At 41.3% G+C, this 22,528-nt stretch overlaps 1 protein-coding gene and 1 long non-coding RNA gene across 2 annotated transcripts in view; one reads left to right on the top strand and one right to left on the bottom strand.

Moving 5' to 3' along the window:
• DARS1 (aspartyl-tRNA synthetase 1) overlaps window positions 1-20,814 on the bottom strand; it is a 416,054-nt gene extending 395,240 nt beyond the window's left edge. Inside the window, exon 1 of the mRNA XM_085647532.1 lies at window positions 20,645-20,814. Coding sequence (XP_085503658.1) covers window positions 20,645-20,667 — 23 coding nt within the window. The 5' untranslated portion in view covers window positions 20,668-20,814. The remainder of the gene's footprint in view (window positions 1-20,644) is intronic.
• Window positions 20,560-22,528, top strand: part of LOC146857037 (uncharacterized) — a 68,439-nt gene continuing 66,470 nt past the window's right edge. Inside the window, exon 1 of the long non-coding RNA XR_014979842.1 lies at window positions 20,560-20,855. This is a non-coding gene — a long non-coding RNA (uncharacterized LOC146857037). The remainder of the gene's footprint in view (window positions 20,856-22,528) is intronic.

Here is a 22,528-nt window from a genome sequence, read left to right on the forward strand (position 1 = left end):
TAATTTACTACTGGAGGCTCTTCTATCCCTGTGAAAGGGCCTGCAACATTGTGTCCCGCAGTCATGGCACATGCACCCGCGTGGACTTCTTCCTTACATTGGCCTTATTGCGCAGAATATTCTTCCCAATGATAATCTGGCGGGTGGCATCTCACGTTAAGCCCAATCCTCCTCCTGTTGGAGTTTAAACAAACACATTTATATACAAACTACGAAAAGAAATGCTGGTGTTACAGTTTCATTTTCCAGACTTTCTCTTGGACAATGAAGAGTCCGTTACCTCGGATCAGACAATGTAGGCAGGTATTAAGGTATATAGGGGATAAATGATGAGGGGCTCGGCACTGAGGAAGAGATAAGCACAAGAAGTCCAAAATAAGTTGAATCTGTAATTAGGGACCTTACTGTACGTTCCGGTAGATCACCCTCCTTGCCTCATTTATGTAGGAACTTTCCACAGCCAAATTTGAACTTAACACTCTTGACAAGCTTAACATGCATTGCCATGTCTCAAAATGAAAACTACGAAGGGGGCTGGGGCGGGTAGGCTTTTAGTAATCCAACTGTGACTCAGATGTCTGTCATCCCAGTGATGCATACTGTCCACAGCAACTCGCTCGCTCAGTCACCAAGCATAAACACGGAATTTCCAAAATTCTTTAAAATATTTATATGATTTTGGCCACGCAGCCACACCTGAACTGGAGAGTAAATTCTTGCCAGGTGTAGCCTAACCTAAATTGACAGCAGATCACATTACATTAGAAGGCAGCATCACGGAAGAAACATTGCATAAAACATCAATGGTATGAGTACAAGGAAGGCCCTGGAGATTGATTATCAACTGAATCCTGCAAGACAAACAAGGAAAAAATCTAAATGTTGCTATGTGAAGGCTTAAAATACGAGTCAACTGAGATCAGACTTCAACCATGCAATAAACTCCATTATACCTAAACCGGGGTAAAACTTCTTCGTAATGCAAGTTACAGACTCATATCCCTCTTGAGTACGGGCATGAAAACTTTAGCAAAATTCCTTGTCAATAGACTTAACCTATGGATGATTGCTCTCATGCCTCTGTCTCAGGTTGATTTTGTTCCCAGAAAATCCTCCGGGAAATATTAGAATGCTGATCCATCTTATTAGGTAGGTTGGGGGATCACGGGGATGAGAAAGCGGAATTGTCCTTGGATGACCAGAAGCCGTTTAACTACGTGGAAATGGTACCTCCTCTATCAGCTTATTATTCATGCTGCTATTAGATCCCATCCTGCCGAAGTCCTAAATTCTGCTATTATGAAATGCATTATGACACATGCGGATCACTAGAACATTATGTTCTATGCCAACTATATATTCTTGACAGTTTCAAACCCTGTGATCGCCATTAATGGTGTTATTTTGCTAATTTAATATTTCTTAAGCTTGTTGGATTACAAAATTAACTGGACAATGAGGGAAGCACTCCCAGTGTCCTGACCACCCTTTCCGATGGGTTCAATAAAATTTTTTATATCTGTGCCTCCTTGTTAACCGAGGACTAAAAGGCATGTTATTTGACAACAGTAGAGCCTTGTAAGAAAAAAACAGCAGATTTCTGGTAATGATCAAACCTACAGCTATCACTACAAGGAAGGGTACTAACAGTAACAATGATCATAGCACAGAGGTGTAAATATACATTTGCTATGGGATTGTTTACCCACTGTTCTCTTCGCTGACAGGAATTCAGAACCCATCGGCAAAGGAAGCTATTACTTCAATGTTCATCAGAGGACTGGCTTTACGGTTCATGCATTAATAGAATCAATCACAGAGGCTTGAATAAAATTCAGTTACTTCAATGCCACTGAGCACCATACCAATTACAACTGGCCAACTTGAGCAGTGACTCATTCCGCTGGTGTTATAAGCAAGCAGGGTGTGACATTCTGCACATCCTCCCTTACTCAGTTCTGGGTGCAGTTATGACAGGAGACTATCTTGCAGTTTCCAGTCTCCTCCTAATCTTAATCATGCTGTAGGAAAGGTCAAGAAATACAGGGGTGATCTCACAATGGAGAAGGTGGGTGCAACTGCACCAGCAGTTCTGCTACCCACTGCTGCACTAGTTCATTGTGTGTGAGGGAGGTTTTCACAAGCGCTGCCTAGTGCATCACTTGTGAATTTTTTTTTGCACTAGTACAACTCAGTATTGTACATCTTGAAGGCACGTCTGTACGCTGCAGCTGAACAACGCGACATGTTATACATGTTCGTACGGGGCCACTCACAGTGCTATAAGAGTCCTGTGTGTGAGAGAAGCTTAAAGTGATTGACTACAAACTTGGCAATGTAAAGTGAACACAATCCTAGATGGGCATCGCACACATCACAATCTAGAAGAAATTGGAAAAAAATAATGATTAAAGAGCAGCATGCTAAAGTTAGAATGATCGCAAAGAAAATCACGACCACGTTCAGATCACTGCAAATGCTGGGCATTACTACTACACAACACAGTGGTACTCCTGTCATGATTTTTACAAGGATGGAAGGCCAAGCCCTACCTTTTGTGGTTTGAACATGTGACCTGCAGAATGTGCATGAATCTCTGCACCAGGTACTTTAGCTCAACACGCTGCCTCCCCATATCACATAAGTCATATTCAGAAAATGCAGATATCCAACAACATGACCATTGAAGAAGCAAAGTGATTATGTAGAACATACTTTTGCTCTATAGGCATTGCAAAAAAAGCAAGGCAATTTGCCATTTTGTTTTCAGTCACACAAATCTTTCCATTGATTTTAGCAAGGTGATTTCTACATTTAATATGAATTTCACATCCCTTGTTTCTGTCTGGATATGTAATCACAGGGAGACATTCATAAGTGGGGGAGACTGACCATTGATTCAACTTTCATTCCAATACACGTGCTGTTTAATGCAACAATTCAGCAGACATGTGTATTCGCTCTCTACTCCCTCTCTGCTGAGGGTTATGTATTTGATGTACACACATGCAGCACAGGGAGGGGTTTCAAACAGTGCATGCATCAGATTGGTGGTGGGTATTGACATGGTGTGGTAGTGACTGCAGAATACTGGGTCGTGGAAGGGTTGGCCAAAGGCGTCGTGGGGATCTAAGAGGGGGAGGGCGAACAATCTTGCATGGCAACCTAGCTAAACTACGGCTCGCAATCAAAAGATAAATTCATGCTGTATGTAATGAGGCATCAATAAGTGAATTTTACAAGAATTTAAGTAGATTGATAGGTATAAGTAATAAAACCGCAAGCAGTGGCCTCCAAAAGACAATGTAAAGATGACATAGTTTACTTTAGTATTGAAGAAAGAATAAGCATTGGTGAAACTTGATCAGTCTGAGCTGGAGGGAAAGACAGAAGTGATAAAGGCAGACGATGTGGTACCGGAACCAAGACTTTTTTTGTCTTTATTTTTAAGAGCACTGTGGCTTAGTGTGTTCCAGCACCATACTGCCAATTTTTAGGTCGAGCATTCGAGACCTCTTGTATAGACTTTAGTATATACTTATTATATACTTATATGTGTACGTATTGTGGGCTCTGGAGTTCAGCCCTAGGACTTGTCTGCTTCCGCATAGGGACTTTTTTTTCCTCGCCTTGATAGAAAACGACAAGCAGAGGTCAGTAAAATACCAGAATTGCTTTCTGCTGAGGGACTTTCTTTTTTAAATTTTTCTGGCACCTGCCTCTATTTAACTTTGATAGAAAACAACCAGCAGAGGTCAGTAAAATACCAGAATCACTTTAGCATTCTCTAGGTTCTAGTCCATAGAAATGGTCTTCCACGAGCACCTGTAGACAATAATATTTTTTTCAAATCCTGTATTTTAAGTGATATGACCACCAAAGGCCCTGATTTCATATTACAAACAGAGCTAATGTGCTGCATAGCTAAATACATATAAGGTCCCAAAGGCGATACCGATTGCATTGCAAATGCTGTTTGATATAATTAACCATGGAAGTTTTGCATGAACATGAAGTAACCCAGTACAAATAAGCAAGTCACTTGCACAAAGAAGGAGATTTATTAGTAGCCAGCCTCCGACAGCTGCGAGGAGATATTTTTAGATTGCGCCTCCTAACTTTGTACTAAAATGCAATAGAGTAAAGGGATGCGACAGAAGAAACGTGACACTGAAGAAAACTAGGGTAACTAAAGTGGTGAGAATTCTGCAGTACCATTGAAAACAAACACATTTTGTGAAACTGATTTAAGAGGCAATAGTAAAGGGGTACAGCGGATTCATATAGAATGGATTTTCCGATAGCATCTATGTATATCACGTAACGAGCAGGAGCAATAGAGAAGTTACTTATTAGCGTTCCTTACTATTCAGGCAGAAGGACAAATTTGTTTTTTTTAAGAATATATGCATCAGCATAAGGTGTTTATATTTTATGTTTTTGTGGAGTCCATAAAGTAGGGGTAGGCAGACAAACAGGGGATGTGGACAACAGACAAGTATACCAGTGCGGGTTGGTTAGTACAATTCACAGGCAACAACAATCTATGCTTCACATAAACATTATTCTATACTGAGATCAGTGAATATATATTGATGATGGGTGGCACCAGGTTAGCACTACTTAACCATCGAAAGTCTGTGGATGCTTAAAGCACATGCTGTGACATGGAAAAAAAGGAAAGACATTCTTGTCTTCCACACTTACCTCACACACAGTTCCATCCTCTAGCAAATGGGCCAATGTAGAGGATGCATGAGCAATTGGTAAAACCCTCTGGCCTCCAAATCCTAAACCAACAGCTCAACGAATAAGTCTCAGCCACCCAACTAAACAACAAACTAGAATTCAATATCTGTTTCACATTATCAGACTCTGAATCTGATTTAGACTGGAATGGAAAACAAGGGACTTTATGGAAAGTTATGCTTGAATTACCAAAGAGCTACAAAGCCATACCAAAGGCAGACTGGGTGTTAAACAAATACCAATAATATCACACTCCTCAACTTTTCTATATCCAAGGTATCTTCATGGGAAGGAACAAGAATGAGTATTGCAATATGGGCCTTATTCTAGAAAGGTGAGAAATCTTATTGTGCGGGGAAAACAACACTGGTAATTACACACTGCCTAATTCAGAATGAGGAATATAGTCCACCAGCAGAAGCCACTCTGCAGGAATGCTGCTAATGGTAAAACTGAACTGCAGGTCCAACCGTTTTCCCATCACGGGAAAGAAGACCATGCAAAAAAGGTATCATTGACAGCAAAAATTGACATCAGCTTTGAGCTGGTCTTAGGAAGTAAGAGGAACATAACCAACAGTTCTAGTCTGATGTGAGGGCTAGATTTGGTTTCTACACATGCAGGTAAACATAGAAGAGGGTTTTTTTGGCCACATGATTTCATTCACTGCCCCTTCAATTCACATTTCACATTTATTTTTACCGGTCAGCAATTAAAGAAAATCAAGTGTTTCGCCAATGTTATTTTTTTTTTATTGTTGCCAGAAATTAAATATTGTGTGTTTATGATCAGCTATAATGTCCTATTGCCAGCAGGAATCATAAGGACTTCCAATGCCACCAACCCCAGGGTTGTGGACTTTTATAAAATATCAGCTTGTCCATGGGATGAGATGCTTCCTTCTTAAATCTACCTGTCCTGCAAAAAAAATCTACTCGTACCTTTGAAGCCATACAGGGAGGTGACAAATTATGGCAGCATTCTCATTGAATAAGAGCTCTGAAAATAGCCTCTCTGATTATGCAAGGACTATGGCACGGTTTGTATTCTGGCAATGCCCTGATTTTTCCACCTTTCTGTACATCTACATACTGAAGCTGAAAGTAGTGAGAGGTGGTAGTTCCAGGGTTGGAATATCCTTTTGATTCTATGCACACCTACAAACGCGCATGTTTTGTGGTTTTTACTAACTCTTCTCTAATCACTTCCCATACTGGGACATGTTGGAAATGTACTCCAGACAAGGGCAGAGGTATTGTTTGTTTTTTTTTTTTTTTTTTTTTTTTTTTTTTTTACAGAGGAGAGAAACGTGCTGTAGGGACAGTGGAATTTTAAATGCTCACTAGATTCCTTGCATGAGCAGACATACACCTGCATATTTGCTCACGCAAAAATGCAGTTCAAAAAGGAGTACAGTTTCCAGGCCTACTTCTATAAGTACTTGTGAATTAATGAAAGTTGTAAATCTGCACTAATGTGAGGACATATACTATGGGAACATTTGTGACTTTCCTTAATAACGGGGCCCTAATTATGTTTGACGTTATCATGGTCTTTTGTTTATATTAATTTTTCACATACATTTATGACTGTCTTGGGCGACTTTAACTTCCATCTCGAAGAAGAAAACTTCAACAAAGACTATAACACTCACTGAATACCTCTCCAGCATGGGACTGTCCCAATTGGTTTCGACCCCCACATATGCTGCAGGTCACACCCTAAATGCGATATTTTCTAATGATTCTAGGGTGTCCTATCAATTCGTTGTTCCTCTTAGTTGGTCCGACTACGTCGTAGTTGCTCCTTCTTTTACATCCTCCTCCACAGTTAGAAGCGGTCATAACTCCCTAAGAATAAGACTTGGAAGTGTCTATCATACATAAAACATTCTGTGGAATTGAGGCTCAGACGATTAGTTTCCTAGACCCAGTAAGCACTGCTTAAGTGACTATTTTACATTAATAAACACGCTTATTCATAATTCCCAAAAAAAGAATAAGAACTAAGAAGAGAAATTGGAATGGGGTTTCGACTGAAGCTTTGTCCAACAATCTGGATAGTATACCTATTGAGATCCAGGAGAAAGTAGACAAGGGCTCAGAAGCCCTTGCAGAGGGGCTGGATATGGCTGCCAATAGGGTAGCACCCCTAAGGGAAATTAAGCAAAAGAGGCTTTTCCCCTTGTCCCCCTAGTATAATGATAGACTTCGAAATTTCAAGCAGGTGTGTCACCGACAAATGTGAATTTAGAGCAGAACCTGAGAAGAGCAAGAAAAAGTAATCTACATGAACTGAATTAGGGAATACAAATAAGCCCCGATTGAGAAGTTTGCATAGTGTATCCAGAAAATTGAAACTGCTACATCTGCCAAAGAGCTTTTCAGTGTAGTACAACAGATCTCCTCCCCCACACATCAGTTGGGGAACTCGATGGTTCACAAACATTTTATAACCAGCAAGCCAACTTCTTTCACTGCAAAATTGAGGACATTTACGATGAATTTGAAGTATCTAAAATAAAAAAATCTCACTAACTGCAAACCCCCCACCCACCGTAGAGACACGGAGCTGGACCGCTACAGGACGTCAGGACCTAAGGCCCAAGCATCTAATTTACTCTCTGTATTTCCGTCCTTTACCTCTAAGATAGTGGAACAACATCTACTTAACGCTAGTTTCAAGTCACCCATGGAATCTTGTTCGCCAGCAATCCTGTATTTGAAAGCTGGCACTGTGGCTCGCCCTCTCACAAATTTGATGAACAGAGCTATTCTTTCTGGTTGCTATCCCAGCCAACGGAAAGAAGCCGTGATCAGGCCTCATCTATAAAAATAAAAAAACAATATCGAAAGCAAGTATTAAAAATATTACCATCCAATTTTGCTGCTCCCATGTCCAGCTAAAATCCACAAGAAACATTTGAATGGCCATCTGATGGAATTTGCGGAATAGCAGGGATGGCTGGATTACTCCCAGTTCAGTTTCAGGAAACCTCATGGAACCAAAACTGGGTTTATCTCAGCCTTGGATTCTATCAGGCGCTTAGTGGACAAGGGGCAAAGCGCTGCATTGGTCCTCCTAGACCTACCTACCACGTTTGATACCATCTACCCTTCGCTGTTGAATAAGCATCTCCAAGATAGGGGTATTACACAACAGTCCCTGGCCATTTTGTCTTCCTTCCTTAAGGATCATTCACAGAGGGTGCGGAGGTCATCTCCCTGCTGTGTGGAGTGCCACAGGGCTCATCATGAAGCCCCATGCTTTTCAACCTCTATGTCTCCCCACTTGCTTATGGGATGTATAAGATATCTTATGCTGACATCACACAGATCATTGTGTCGATTCCTAAAACTCTGCCGCCACTGCAGATAGTTTTTCTCAATGTATTTCAGCAGTTGCCGTCTGGATGGACAGAATTTCCTAAAACAATGAGGTGCTACTCTTTGGGTCACATTCCTCAAGTTTGAATAGCATTTGCTGGCCGGACACCTTAGGGGACCTCACATATTGCAACATTCATGAAATGGTCAGTGACATCACTGATGACATCTCAAATTACTTCATCCAGCAAAGTAAACTTCAATATACTTCATAAAATACCATTTACATTTTTGTTTTTTAAATAAGAAAAGGAGACAGTTGAGATACGTGCACCAGAGAGCTTACTGTAACCTTATCAACCACTACACTCACCTATCACCTAGGAAAGAGTTCTCAGCAGACCTGTCTTTTCTAAACCACTACTCTAAACACTAACGGCCAAAGTAAGATGTCTAACCATACAGGCTAGTCTAGTGCAAACCACACCACCACCACTCGTCAACCTGGAAAGAGGTTTTAGTGCAGGCGTCAATTTTACACAAACCACTGCAACACATACCAAGTAGAGAGGTCTTAGCGGACAGGCCACTGTGTCACAAACCACTAGTAAAATTATTCTTCATCCTGCATCAAGGTGTCGGCAGAGAAGTCAATCTGTTGCAAACCACTACTACACTGAGTCATCAACCTAAAGAGAGTTTTTAGCTTACAGATGAATTTATTGCAAACAACTACTACGCTCATGCATCACAAAGGAGAGACGTCTAAGTCATAAAAACACAACAATACTCAGTCATCATTGTGGAGTGAAGTGTCAACTAACAGCTTGGACGGTCACAAAGTACTGCCATACAGACACATTAGCAGGGGACGTGTGTCAGCGTAGATGCTAGTTCACTCATAAATAGTACGCCTGCTTCAATAACTGGAATATGGTTCAGATGATTTATGTTAGAAATACTATCATTAGTAGTACAGAAAGATTAGTAACTTAACTTAGGCAGTGGCTCAGTATATATCTTTCAGTGTCAGAAACGTTCTAGTACCAACTCTCAAATATGTGCCCCAGCTGGTGTAATCCAGCATGGCTTGCAGGGGATCCTAGAATGAAGAGGATGTTCAGCTTTATGTCAAGGCACACCACAGTTACATCTGACATGGGTTGGTCAATGTGTTCAAATGTGCATATAAGTAAAGGAACCGCAGTCAATGGCACGGAATTGGGTGTTCCTCTGGTGGACAGGGACAAATCTGCAGGTAAAGACAAGGGGAAGAAGCAAACAGGCTGGGTCATGCAATATAGGTTTGTGATAGGGGAAGGATACTGAAATATAGGTTATGGAAAGTATTGGATGTGCAGCTTGAGATAATTGCAGGGGACAAAGGTGTCACTGTATCAGTCTTGTACATGTTTGACATTTTTAGAATGCATTACAAACATTAATACATGATAACAGAGACCGCTTTTGTACCTGAAATGTTGTATTAAGGTGTGTTTTTAGCATTAGTGCGCTAGCCCTGAAAAGCAGGCCTTGAAATAATTGATAGTTTTTTTTCTTTATTCGAGTAAGATAATGGAGTGAGATTTGTATCTGTCTCACTGGTGCAGGGACACCCTTTGTCTACGGGTTCACAAATGAGGATCAACACTGGAGTGGAACAAAACACAAGTTTATTACATCTCATGAGCGGGCTCCCTCATACAGACACTGCAAGTGTCTGAGAGGGAACTGACTAGCATGGTTTCAAACCTAGTATTTATTCAAATTTGGTACAGTAAGACAAGCACTAAAACCCATTTGTCATTGTTACATAATGCTTACACAACCCCTTTGTCATTCTTACATAATGCTTACATGCTGCACTGTTGAATCCTGATAAACCCCCTCCCACATCACTTTCATAGATAGGCAGGGGTGGGTACAGGCGTTGGTGGGCTTGTAGATAGAACAACTGCGTGCTCTGGGCCTTTCGGCAGGGCAGGGCCTCTACTCTGGCACGTAAGTATCATCAGCACAACCAGCTTTCAGTGAACAAGTAACTTCTGACTTTGCAAAAAGTCCCCGCAGAAACACAAAATGGGGGCTGGTAGACAAAATGGAAGAGAAGTAGAGGCTAACTTAACAAAATACATTTTTTACCGTTTAACAGTCCCTCCTTTTAGACTCTAATAAACACATTTTGTCTAATTAAATAATAAAAGATATATATTCCAGGTACATAAAACTTCATGAATACAGAAAACATCAAAGAGAACAAATGAACATACTTAGTGATATAATCACCATGACCACCATATTCCTCCACTTCTAAATCTGATTCTTTTGCCTGTGGGTTACTATCATCATCTGGATAACATGCTATATTTAGCTCTTTATTAAGACCTCCTATATCAAAGCTAAAAATCTTATTAGCATGTACTGCCCACAAGACTCCAAACCAAGCCGTGCAAGAGCCATCGTGGGAGAATGGGAGTGGTATGAGAGGCGTTCCCCCTTTTTCCTGGTGTGCAGGCAACAATCCACAAACCCAACAATCAGAAATATTAGCAATACTATGCGTATAATGCAACATTCGAATAAATGAATTGTTCTGGTAAGAAATCCTATGTTTCGCATCTAACAGTGAAGGAGTAAAATAATAATGTTCAGGCGGTGTAGGTGTTGAGCGTACAAGTGTATGCATAGGAAATTTCACATGTAGGAACCAAGCTATTAAACAAATACTCATAACACTAAATAAACTTGCTGCCAAACAAATAAATGTCCATTTAAATTTGATCTTTTTCTTCGTAGCGTCCAGAAAATCTTCATCCATGATAAGCATTCACAATATCGAAGTCAACAATGTCTCTCACTGTATAGTCTATTATGATACATAAATGTCCTTTTTCAAAAGTGATATCCTAAATTCAATACCTAATCAATAAAGGGAACACAGTCACTTGGGCAAAATAAACACAGTTCCACATCAACAGGCTCCGTGCCAGGAACAAAACAAAAATTGTTCAGACTTTGCAGTTCAAAGATGACTGTAGCAATGAAAAATCAGTGTAACAAGTACTTTAAGAAAGGTCACCCACAAGTTAATCTGCAACAGCCTGGACGATTGTTAAATAGATTGCTTTTTTCTAGAAGAATTTCTGGGCCAGCAGGTGGAAAGTTCAGATTCTATTTCCAATCCTGGACAGAATAGTGTAATGCACACATGGATAGTATCAGCAGTTTTCTGAACTACTAATCCTCTTATTTTTTGCATTCAAAGATTCTTTTCCCTTCAGCTCTCGACAGTTATCAGTTATTTATTTCAGCATTTCTTGACTCTTTGTTATCAGCTTGTCATCAGGGTGGCTCATACAGTTCAAGCCTCGCATTACACAGTTCATTCAATGTGGCATTCTGCACTTTTTCCATGCAATTTGACCACTCAGGTGCTGAGAAACTCTGACAGAGCGCCATCAATCCTTTCCACTTTTTCAATCCAAGCCTTTCACTTATTTTCACTTTGATCAGTTTCAGACGTTTCAGCTATGGGTGCAAATGGTTTTCAAGGGAACACTGCAGACATTTTGGATACCCTTTCAGCCAGGTTTTTTCTACCTCCACTCGTAGGCCCACAGCACTAATTTTTCTTTCAGAGGCTGCAACTGACTCATTCATCCCTTTGACATTGCTTTCAACTGAGTCAGTTTTCACTTTTTGCTTTTCCAGTGAAGTTTGCTTTAGCGCTGCTTCACACTGTGTGAGTTCCCTTACAGCTTAACTGACCCTCTTCTTTTGGCTTTTGACCACTGCTGGCATATTTTTTTGAAGAGGAGCTGTTTCATCAGGGGGACACGGGACCATAGTGTGTGAGAGGCATACACCCAATTTGGAAGGCCACCACATTTCACAACAGTCTTTGCCAGGATCATTTGGAACAGGTCTTTCCATTTCACAGCATCTCTCAGATAAAAGTTTTCGCACCAACCATTATGGCAGATCTTGTGTAGCCGCGGCAATTTGGTGAGAAACTGCATGCTTCACATCAGCCAGACCTTCACAGCAATGGCTAGTCTTTTCATCAGTGTTTTTCACAAGTGCATTTGCATGTACATATTCAAGCCACTTCAGTGATGCTGAAACACAGTCTTTTGCAAAGTGTAACTCTGTGCTGTCTGTGTGTTGCTTTATTGTGCTTGAAACTTCAGGCAGATAGCTACAATCCAATCTTTTTCCAATCTGTGGTTCTGCACACATCATCTTTGAGACCTCATTATGCTCTGATTTCAGAGAAACTGCCAATCTATACCTGGGCATCAGTTTTTGCAATAACACATTTGCTACTATACAGTTGTCATTTTTCTCAGATTCTGTACTGATACAACCTGGTTGTTCTGCTTCTGCACATTTTTTTGTACCTCTTTTAGTTCTTTACAAGTGTCAGTATCAAATAAACAGTATCCTTTTCAGATTCACCTGTGAAAACTCCATTGAATGTATATGCTAACAGGACACAATATTGTACAACTGAATTAGCATTTGTCTCTCTCATGACAATAATGACTCCCATTTGAGCAGTTATACTGCATGTTATGGTAAGGGCAATCAATTTCGAATTTTGGGCTGAGGTAACTACTGAAAGCAATGAAGCTTTGACAACATAATGTATAGGAAGCACAGCATGTGCTGCTCCTAATCTGTCATTGTTACCTTTCAAACATGGGCAATCTACAAAATGGACATTGTTGGGATCAATCAGACGTTCATCCTTAAAGTCTAACCTTGGCTTTATGCATAGATTCATGACACCTAGACATTCAGGTTCAGTTTCATCACAATTTCATTTGTTGGCTGTAAGCTCAATACATTTGAATTCAGACATTTCTTAGTCACATTATTTTCCCAAAACAACTTTACAAAGGAAGGAACCTTTTCAGCAATTGGACATTTTATCATTATTTTCTCACTCTTTTTGTGACTGATATTTACCATAGCTACTAAATTAAGGCAGCTGGGCATTTCTGTGACGTTGGGGTCAAGGGTCATTAGGAAATACTTCACAGATCTTTGAACACATTCATGTTTTTGAACAGGCACTGAGAGAGCACAGCCCTCCCTCTCACTGCAAATTGGTGTATTTTGTTTTAAATAAACTTGCACTTCTAGTGCCCGCGCGCGACACTTTTTCTCTTTCAACTCTAGGAATGCTTTTGTGCAACTGTTGTCCAATGGAAGTGGATCAGCCACATCCTTGTGTGTCAGCCTCAGTAAAGGCTTAGCCACTAGAGAAAGGTTTGGTAACCACTCACTACAGCAGCAAACCATTCCCCCAAAACATCCTGACTTCTTTCTGAATTTGAGGTGGATTCATCTGGTGAATTATTTCCACTCTCTCTGGTGACACCTTTCTAGCTCCTTTTCCAATTATGTGTCCCAGACATTCATCTTCTTTTTGACAATATTCCTGACTATTCTCATGTAATAGCACTGTGACATGAACTTGACAAAAATCAATAACAGTAAGCCATTCTTCAGCACATGGAATATGAAAAAAATATATTGGCTGGATTCGGTACCATAGGACAACCTAGAAAAGTTATACTGCTACTCTCCTGCATTATTCTGTTCTTTTCATTTAGTTTCTGTGAACCTGTGATCAGAAAGTTACATAAACTTCCAATCAATTCCATCAAAAATCATGTACTCAGTTTATCTCCAATTATTAGTAAAACTTCTGCAACTGATGGGGTTCTTGAACACGTCATCTGGTTCTAATTTGAATAAGACATGTTCTGCATGTTTTTATTAATCTGACATCTTTCTCGGTGAACTCCCTTACTTCTGTGTTTATTATTTCTTTCATATCAGAAGGTTAGTTTTCAACTGTAATTTCTGTTATAGCTCTCTTGGGCGATTTTAAAATGTACATCCTCATCAGTAAGTAATATTTTATTATATGCTTAGTTGATAAAAACCATTGTATAAAAATTGCTCGTTACCCAGACCGGTCCAACAAAAAAAATAACTCTTCTAAATGGCCACCCTGCAGGCAGTACACAGCACCCGTGTTTGGCACAACAAAGATCACTTGGACAAGCACATCATTGCTTTTAACAGAAAATTTGCTTTGTCTGCAGCAGCTAAGCAAAGCATTTTCTGCAGAACAAATCCGCTTCCTCACTAGAAGGAGTGCATAAGTAACAATAAGTAATATTTCTACTTCTGAAGAATCTTCAAATAAAACAATGGATATCAGCTTAGTGCACAAAGGGAGAACCCCCTACTTCCCCATGCGAAATAATGAGTCAAAAGTATATTAGTTGCCCTAATTAGGACGGGGAGAGGAATTCGGTTGCTCTGAAGCTTTGTGCTATTGGGACAAGAAAGACCTTCTGGCCGTAGGACGCAGGACTTTATTACATAGCTTGACAACAAGCTGCATAACAATAATAATAGGATATTGTGAGGAAAATAGGTAGTTCTAATTTAATTGATTAAAGGTATGCGATGAACAATGCTTGTGGCATACATTTTATTCACCCAAATGTTATTTGTATTTGCTGGGGTGTCTCCATAATATGACGTGAATTCTGTCAAGTTCCCATGCAAGAATGAAGCATCCCTTCACTCCTGGAAACACAACTCAGGGGCAGAGGAGTAGAAAACTTGCACAAGCTTCTTTTCTTTGCAAAGGCCAAAGTTTTCAATTGAGGCTTAGGAGATCTACTTGGTGTGACTCCCAAAAAATGGGATTCTCACAAGGGAACAAAGCCAAATTGTCAAGGACACATAAGGAGCACCTAAATTTATAAATAGGCAAACCTACGAGGTAAAGATATTGAGGTCGTTTTTCCAGCAAAAGACACTGCTGGTGAGATGTTAGAGCAAGATTCTCCAGCTAGTAGCGTGTGAGCTACCTCTAAGTAGCTCTCCTGCGTGCAGCCCGGAGAACTAAATTAGAAGCTTTTGCTTTGCAGAATGTATTCCAAATTAAAAAGCATGTTTTTGAAAGGAAAATGTATATATTTTCAGAACTCATAAGTTCAAGTTTTGGGAAAAAGGTTGAATTTCCAAAATATATTTAAATCTGATATTTGAATGATAAAAGTCAACTGGTGCGGGGGAGATTTATTACTAATGCTATTAACTTGGTGCTAGGGGCACAGCAGCTATGGTTATGTGTTATCCTTTCAGGGGCATCTCACATTGACAAAGTATTTTTTACATTACAGCTGGTAACCATGCAAGGTCCACTAATGTAATCACTGCTGGCAAGCTTGCATAAGGTGGCCACTAACCTAATCTTGCCTTGTGTGGTTATCATTACATCTCTAATACTATCAGTAAAGCGTGAGGATTTTCAATGAACACAAGTAACTTTTATTAGGAAAATGTTGGAGATGCCTGCGTTGAAGAAATAGACAAAGCTGAAAACTACTGAGTTGTATACATACCAAAAGATATGAAACTTCATTAGTAAATGTTGTTGTGGGTGAGGGGCTTATAACTGTGATCCAAGTGAAGATAATTTTCAAGTGTAACAGGAGCCCTCTGTATCAAATTAAACTGAATGATTTCAGGATGTTAATATATTTGAGAGTACATCACTAGAAGGGTTCATTCAGGGTGGAGGTATGTGCACATTTTAGAATATTTTCTCCTCTGGGAGTTATGTGAAGTTCATAAATTCCAGTAATATTTGGATTTGTATCGTTCATGGACTTTGCATTCATATTATCAATTCCCTAAAGCAGTGTTATCACATTATTCTCATAGAAAATTGGATGATTTGGTAAATTCCACGTGTAGCGATGGCACTCAGATACATTTTCCTAATGGCATAATGTATGGCTAATCATTTGTACGAGTGTTGCTTTCTGATGCAGCAAAGTCACACAGGACTAAAGAAGAATGGACTTTGGTCATGTTTTCTCCTGATGGGACAGTACACCATAAGAACAGACTATCCACCAATACCTTTTGTAACTGTCCCTGGATGAAAAAATTTCAATGGTTTTCCAGGTGAGCAAGGTCACAAAAATGCATTTTGTCATCTAGGTACCCTGCCGTAGCTGCAGCCCCCCACCCCTTCTAACAGATCACACTATTGATAGTGTGGTGATCACCAAAATTTGACTATTGCTAAATGGTATCCGGTGGCTGCCCTGCTAAACCGGTAGCCAAACTCCAAAGAGTACAAAATTTTGCTACTTGCTTTATCAGTATCCTGAAGCAGACAGAACATATTACTCAAGCAATGGCTCCCAAGACCGTATGCCTTGTTTGCAAGACCCACCATGCTCAACCTCTGTTCTATATCACCAAATTGCTGTCAGCTAATGGGTGACCAAATACCCAAGGTATGAAACCTCAAAGTAGACTCTCCATTACATCTACTGAGATACCGACATAGGTGGCAGTTAATTTCAAGTACAAACATTCTACTCTAGAACGCACCGCCTTTAAACATTTGTACAAATAGTTAAGATTCGGCAAGTCCCTCAAGACATCTCTTCTTACAAGCTTTCAGGTAATCCTCAGTTGACTTTGTCCTCCATGCTTTATCCCCCTCTGTAACTTCCTTTAGCCCTTTAAGTGAGGAAATGGCCTCCATCTTCTCCATACTATCTCTGTAGTGTGGATGATATGAAGCTCATATCTGCACACCAAGGACTGGAAATCCCCCCCTCCACCCTCAGGATCAAGACAGACTTTTTGCCCCCCCTGGAGAGGCAGATTGGGGGGGCTGTTTAACCCCAATCTGCTCACCTCCAGGGGGCAGAAAGCTAATTAGACACCAGAGAAAGGGTTTGGTGGTAAATGGTCCTATTATTAGGCTGCACCCCTATCCCTGAATCAAAGACTTGGGTTTAGAAAAGAATCTGCCGAACCTATGGGCGCAGGCAAAACCCAAGCAGCCCTGGGATTCCTGAAAAGTAGTGACATCCGGAAGCCTTTGGTTTTGTGGATTCTGTGGAGTTGTTCTACCTTGAATCCTCTGTAAATGTGAAAACTATGCCTAAAAGCACCACGTTTCCTCTCACTTTTTATAGTGATGGATGCAGAGTTCAGGCTCGGGGTCAGCAGACAATGAGGTAATCTTACCAACCCTGGATATTTCTAAAAACTAGAGCCTGAGAGGAATTCAACATGTATTCAACGTGTGAGGTTCTCGGCACGCTTTCATATGCAGAATGCCATGAAAATGTTGGTATGGAAGTATGAAACAAAAATGCAATTTCCCTACATGAATGTGACATATTAACATGAAAGTCCTAACATCCTGCATTCCCACGCATGAGTGGGAGAGCCTAATGGATGTGATAGGAACTGAGCAAAACTGAAACAATGTGAAGATAGAGTGAGGCTGTATTGGCTTCGCTAGATTCCCGTCTAGTGCGATAGGCCAACTGATGACACACATTATTCCACATTGATTAGGGAAATATCTCTCACAGAAACATGAGAAAATTCAACCCAAGTTTGATATTTGCAGGGCATTCTGGGTAAGAAAATGTAATGGGATCCATGAAAGCTGCACCACCATACCCTTTTTCTGGTGCGTAGTTTTCAAAAATGTCTGGGGTTAGTAGGTTTTCTTCTGCCGACACCATTTTTGGAAAATAAAATGCATTCTTTCTTGCAAAGAACAAAAAATAGCAGTTTTCAGCTATTTTCTCAATTCCCTCTGCAGGATCCGCAAACCAAGGCTACCCTTACTATCCCCAACATGTGGGAAAAATATTTCCGGATATCTTTTTTTGAAAAAAAGTTACAAAGGCTTAGGTGCAAACTTCCTCAAATATCAAAAAAGGGCTCAGCATGGTGTGGGAAGTCTTGGGAAGAACTAGGCACCTAAGGCATTAAAAAGCTATGGCTTATTCTGTGCTGTATGAAATCAATAAATATCTCCGGTCACAGGAACAATTTGAATTCGCTGGGCAGGCACATGAACAGGACACTCTACCCAGACCGGTCCAACAAAAAATGTAACTCTTCTAAATGGTCACCATGCAGGCAGTACACAGCACCTGTGTTTGGCACAACAAAGATCATTTGGACAAGCACATCATTGGTGCATAAAAGACACTTAAGATTAATGCATCCACTTGATAGGTACAAAAGAACTCTTAGCCGACTGAAGATCTGGTAGGCACAACAAAAAGCTGCTTGGCAGGGCCAAAGTCTCTTCATGGGCAGCCAGCTTTGTTTCATACCTGCAGTTTATTTTACTGTACTGAGCTTTGCACACAGAGAAGCACTGAGAAGACACAATATGGCTCTCCACAGATAAGCACAAGACGGAGATCCCACAATCATTACAGGCACCACACTTCGATAGCTCTGACATGCAGTTTGTGGAGCCTAAATTCCCCTCTTTGGGCATGACAGAGACCCTGGAAACCGAGTATGCTTGGAAGACACTCTGTATATAGAAGACAACACACAAACATGCAACAAACATCAATGTTTTCAAACTGGCATAGAACCATTGACCTGCTCAGTGACCTTGTGCATCATATCTTCAGACAACCACGGCCATTTGCAATTTAAGGCTTTTACAGACTGATCTAGAGTTTGGCGGATAGGTTAGTCACCGTCAGGGTGACAGAGTATTGTACTCCATCACCCTGACTGACATCACGTCCACCAAATTTAGAGAGGTCTGTCAGCCGCACAGACATCTCTATCCATTGGCAGGAACTGCTATCACTGCAGCTCCTGTCAATATTGGAAAAGTTTGGCAGATGGTTATATCAAATAAGATGGCTGATTATTAAGCTTTTTCAAAGTTTTACATTTTTCATAAACCAACTCCCAAAGCTGAAGAGAAAACTCCCAAACTCCCATGTAAGGGGGTCTTTTTTTTATTTTACTGTCTCTATCCGCCATGTTTTACCTGGAGGTGATGTACAGCAGAAAAAGCTATCCGATCACTCACAGTACATTGTGCAGATGGTCAGATGGCTACCTCCAATGGTCCATACTTCGTCGTATCATCAGAGTATGTCTGCAACAGAGCCGGAGTAGGCTCTATTGTTGACATATTGTTTGTCCACCCAGCTCTAAATTGGGCAGACTGACAGTGGGTTTCAGCCCTGTTCAAGATATTCCAGAGAACCAGACAGGGCTGTCCACTGACCCCACTCCTTTTTGCCCTAGTTATAGAGCCCCTAGCCTGACTGATTAGATGTGACGCACAAATGTGAGGTTGGCTTTTGGAGTGACATGCAGAGGACAGGATTGCGCTATAAGCAGATGACATGTTATTATTTTTCACTAAACCCCATCAGTCAGGTCAGATCTTGAATCTATATTAAGAAACTGTAGGGCTTAAAGTCAACTGGGCTAAGTCCTTAAGGTTCCACCTAAAGGCAACAACGCAATAATGAAGTGGCAAAACTCCCTTCCAATTGGACGCCTCTGTTTCCAATATCTCGAAACTAATATGGTGTTGGAACCCGGCCTGACATGAACTCTTAATCTTTCTCCCTGGCTAGCGAAATCCAAGAGTAGTTCTGTTTAAATTAATAATGTTACCTTGACTTGTCTAGGTCCTGAAGAATATCCCTCTGATAATACTGAACCAGTGGTTCCAAAGTCTTGTCAAAGGGTCTGCCATAAGAAAGAGAAAGGATGGTCCTTCACAGATTAAGTTTGACAAATGTTGTCAGTCTGTGTATAATGACGGAAGGGGTATGGAAGACCCAAATCTTTGTTATTAATGACTTGTTGTGTGGAGGATGAAAGGACTGGCCTATCAAGTCTAACTCCCTGTACTGGGGTTGGACAATATTATAGGCTTCCTATTTGGAAACTAAATAACCTGTTACCTTCCAGAGGTAACACAGGTAGTGTTTCTGATATGGTGCACAGCCTTGCGCTTAACAAGGTGGGTATTGTTTTGCATATAAAGCCAGGGCTGGATGAAGATATGACACATGACAAAGGATCATTTAGCATTTATTTTGGCATAGAATAGCCTATGAATATCTGCTCCACGACAGAATGCATCTACAGCCCAGAACTCGTATCTCTCCGCTGAAAGGCACTGAATCAATGAACAGCCGCTTAAAAGGTATAAAGTGTACACATAAAATTAACAGTTAATAATCGCAATTACATTAACTGCCCAGTGCTCGCATCTCCACTCAGAAATGCATATTGTCCGAGAGGAGAGCTCGTTCACAGTTACAGAGTACACTGCATGTAGCACCGATTTTTAATGATCGCCGATTGCATCAGCTGACAAGTATTTACAACTCTCCCATGAAATGCATTTAGTCCCTATGTAAAGCCCTATAAAAGCGGGTATGGAAATAGAATACACGTTATACGGTGTTGCCTCTTAACAGTAGATTGCATCAGCCGCCTCGCACTCTAGTAAAGTCCGAAGACAGGCACAATTGCATCAGCTGTCCAGCCCACACGTTTCTCTGTATTTTTTTTTTTTACAAGTCACGTGGAGGTTATCTCACTCTGACTGCAGTGCCCACTGCCTACCCCGTTCACTTGTAAAAGCAGAATTAAACCTGCCCCGTTGACTTTCTTTGCCCCTCTCCCTTCCGGACCCCCGCATCGCTCACCCTGCGCTGTCTCCCTTGGTCATGCTTGAAGACGGGTTTCCCGGAGGCTAGCACGGAAGGAGGAAGAAGGACGCGTCCTGCCGGCTGGTAACGTGCAGGAAAGGGGACGGGTTGAGTGGCGTACAGTGGAGTGCAGCGCTCAAATCCCACCCCCGGAACTGCAGCCGCGCAGTACAAGGTTCCTACCAGAATGAAACTAGCGGAGCAGCGCGTAAGCACGTGGCGGGGCGACAGGTGTGCAATGTGGGGAGGCCAAATATTTTTATTCCTACGGTCTTGGCTATGTCACTAGCGCTTTATTATTGAATTATATATTTGGAAACACTGCAGCGAAAGCACAATTTGTGGCTTGAGTGTACCATAGATTCAATCAGTGCACCATTTCGGTGGCAAGGAGAAGTTGGGACAGGATTTCTCCATACATAGCTGGCAAGTTTTCATTTACTTCTCTATCTAACATTTCCAGATTTTTAGTGTACCTATCTGTGACATTTCAATCTTTATGCGTGACACTTTAAAAAGCATACTTTATCACTAGCAGAAAAGAGGAGGGGCTTCAGAAATTACTTCGTTTTAGGTCTCACCTAGAGAGCGCATGCACTTTTTCTGTGAGACCTTTTGCATACAGTCCACCCATTGCTTACCATTGGTTGGCTTATTTGCCACTCTCATTTGTCTGTTTCTATATTGTGAGAAGCTGGCTTGGTATATGGTGTACTCTTATGTAAGCGGACACCTTGCTCCAATCCAGACAACTCTTATGATGATATTAATGGTCTTAGACAACATTAGAAAGCTCTATAAGTGGTTACTGTGGAGAGCAGCCTTCAGGCTTAGTCCAGAAGGACTGTAAAGCAGCTTGTTTTACCAGACCATAATCGTATAGGTATAGATTAAGTGAAAAAGAACCACACAATGTATTTATAAAAATAGGTATTTATTATAAGACACTTACTAACACCTAGCTGGAGATATACACAAAGCACACAATCGTTTTTAATAGAAACAGGTAAGTAGCACGTGATACACAGTGGTCACCAGGGGGAGACCAAACCATATACTAAAATAGTGTTATGCGAACCACTACTCGAGTCAAGACTATACCCTGAAAACGTAGAAGTGCTTGGGACCCAAGGTAAGTAACCAGGAGCCCCACAGAGCTGTGTGCAGAGTGGGAACATGACCGCAGGATCAATGCAAGTCAATGGCTAAGTCACGGTTACAATTTTAAAGAAGAAGGACCCTTCCCAGTGGACCCTGAAGAAACCCTCTGGAAGACAGAAGGTTGGAGAGCCACCCCACATGTGGATACTCTAGGAACCAGGATACCTACACCAGGGAAGCCGGGTGCATATGTGTGAAGTGGCGTCGGAAACCGCTGTTGAACCCAATGGAGGACTTCAGGAAGATGCCACTGCTGGAGAAGGTGAAAGTGTCCAGTAGAACGTAAAGGTGGATTCAAGATGTGAAGAACCTGCAAGCAGAGGGGACAGAGTCAATGCCACTCAGGAGTGACCAAGAGGCACGGAAGATGAAGGCCCACCAATGTCGAGTGTTGTCGGGAAGCTGACAGTGACCTTGAAACTGGAGCTGTGCGGACCAGGGGACACTGAGGATGACCAGAAGCTGGATAAGAGCTGTCCCACATCGGCTGTTGATAGTTGAGGGGTCGGTGTCTGGCGGGAGCACCAACAAGCCTTGGCAACTGCAACCAACGTGGAAGTTGAAGAAGGTGCAATGTCGGGACCAGCACGGTCTGGGAGACTCACCACAAGCAGCGGAGTCAGGGCAAGCCCTGAGCAATCAGGGGAGCACTAAGAATTAAAAGATGACCCTCAAGAGGACTCACAGGCCGAAGGCACTGAAGCCGCGAGAGGACCTCCA

Source organism: Triturus cristatus, chromosome 3_2 (assembly GCF_964204655.1).
Source record: "Triturus cristatus chromosome 3_2, aTriCri1.1, whole genome shotgun sequence".
NCBI classification, from domain to species: Eukaryota; Metazoa; Chordata; class Amphibia; order Caudata; family Salamandridae; genus Triturus; species Triturus cristatus.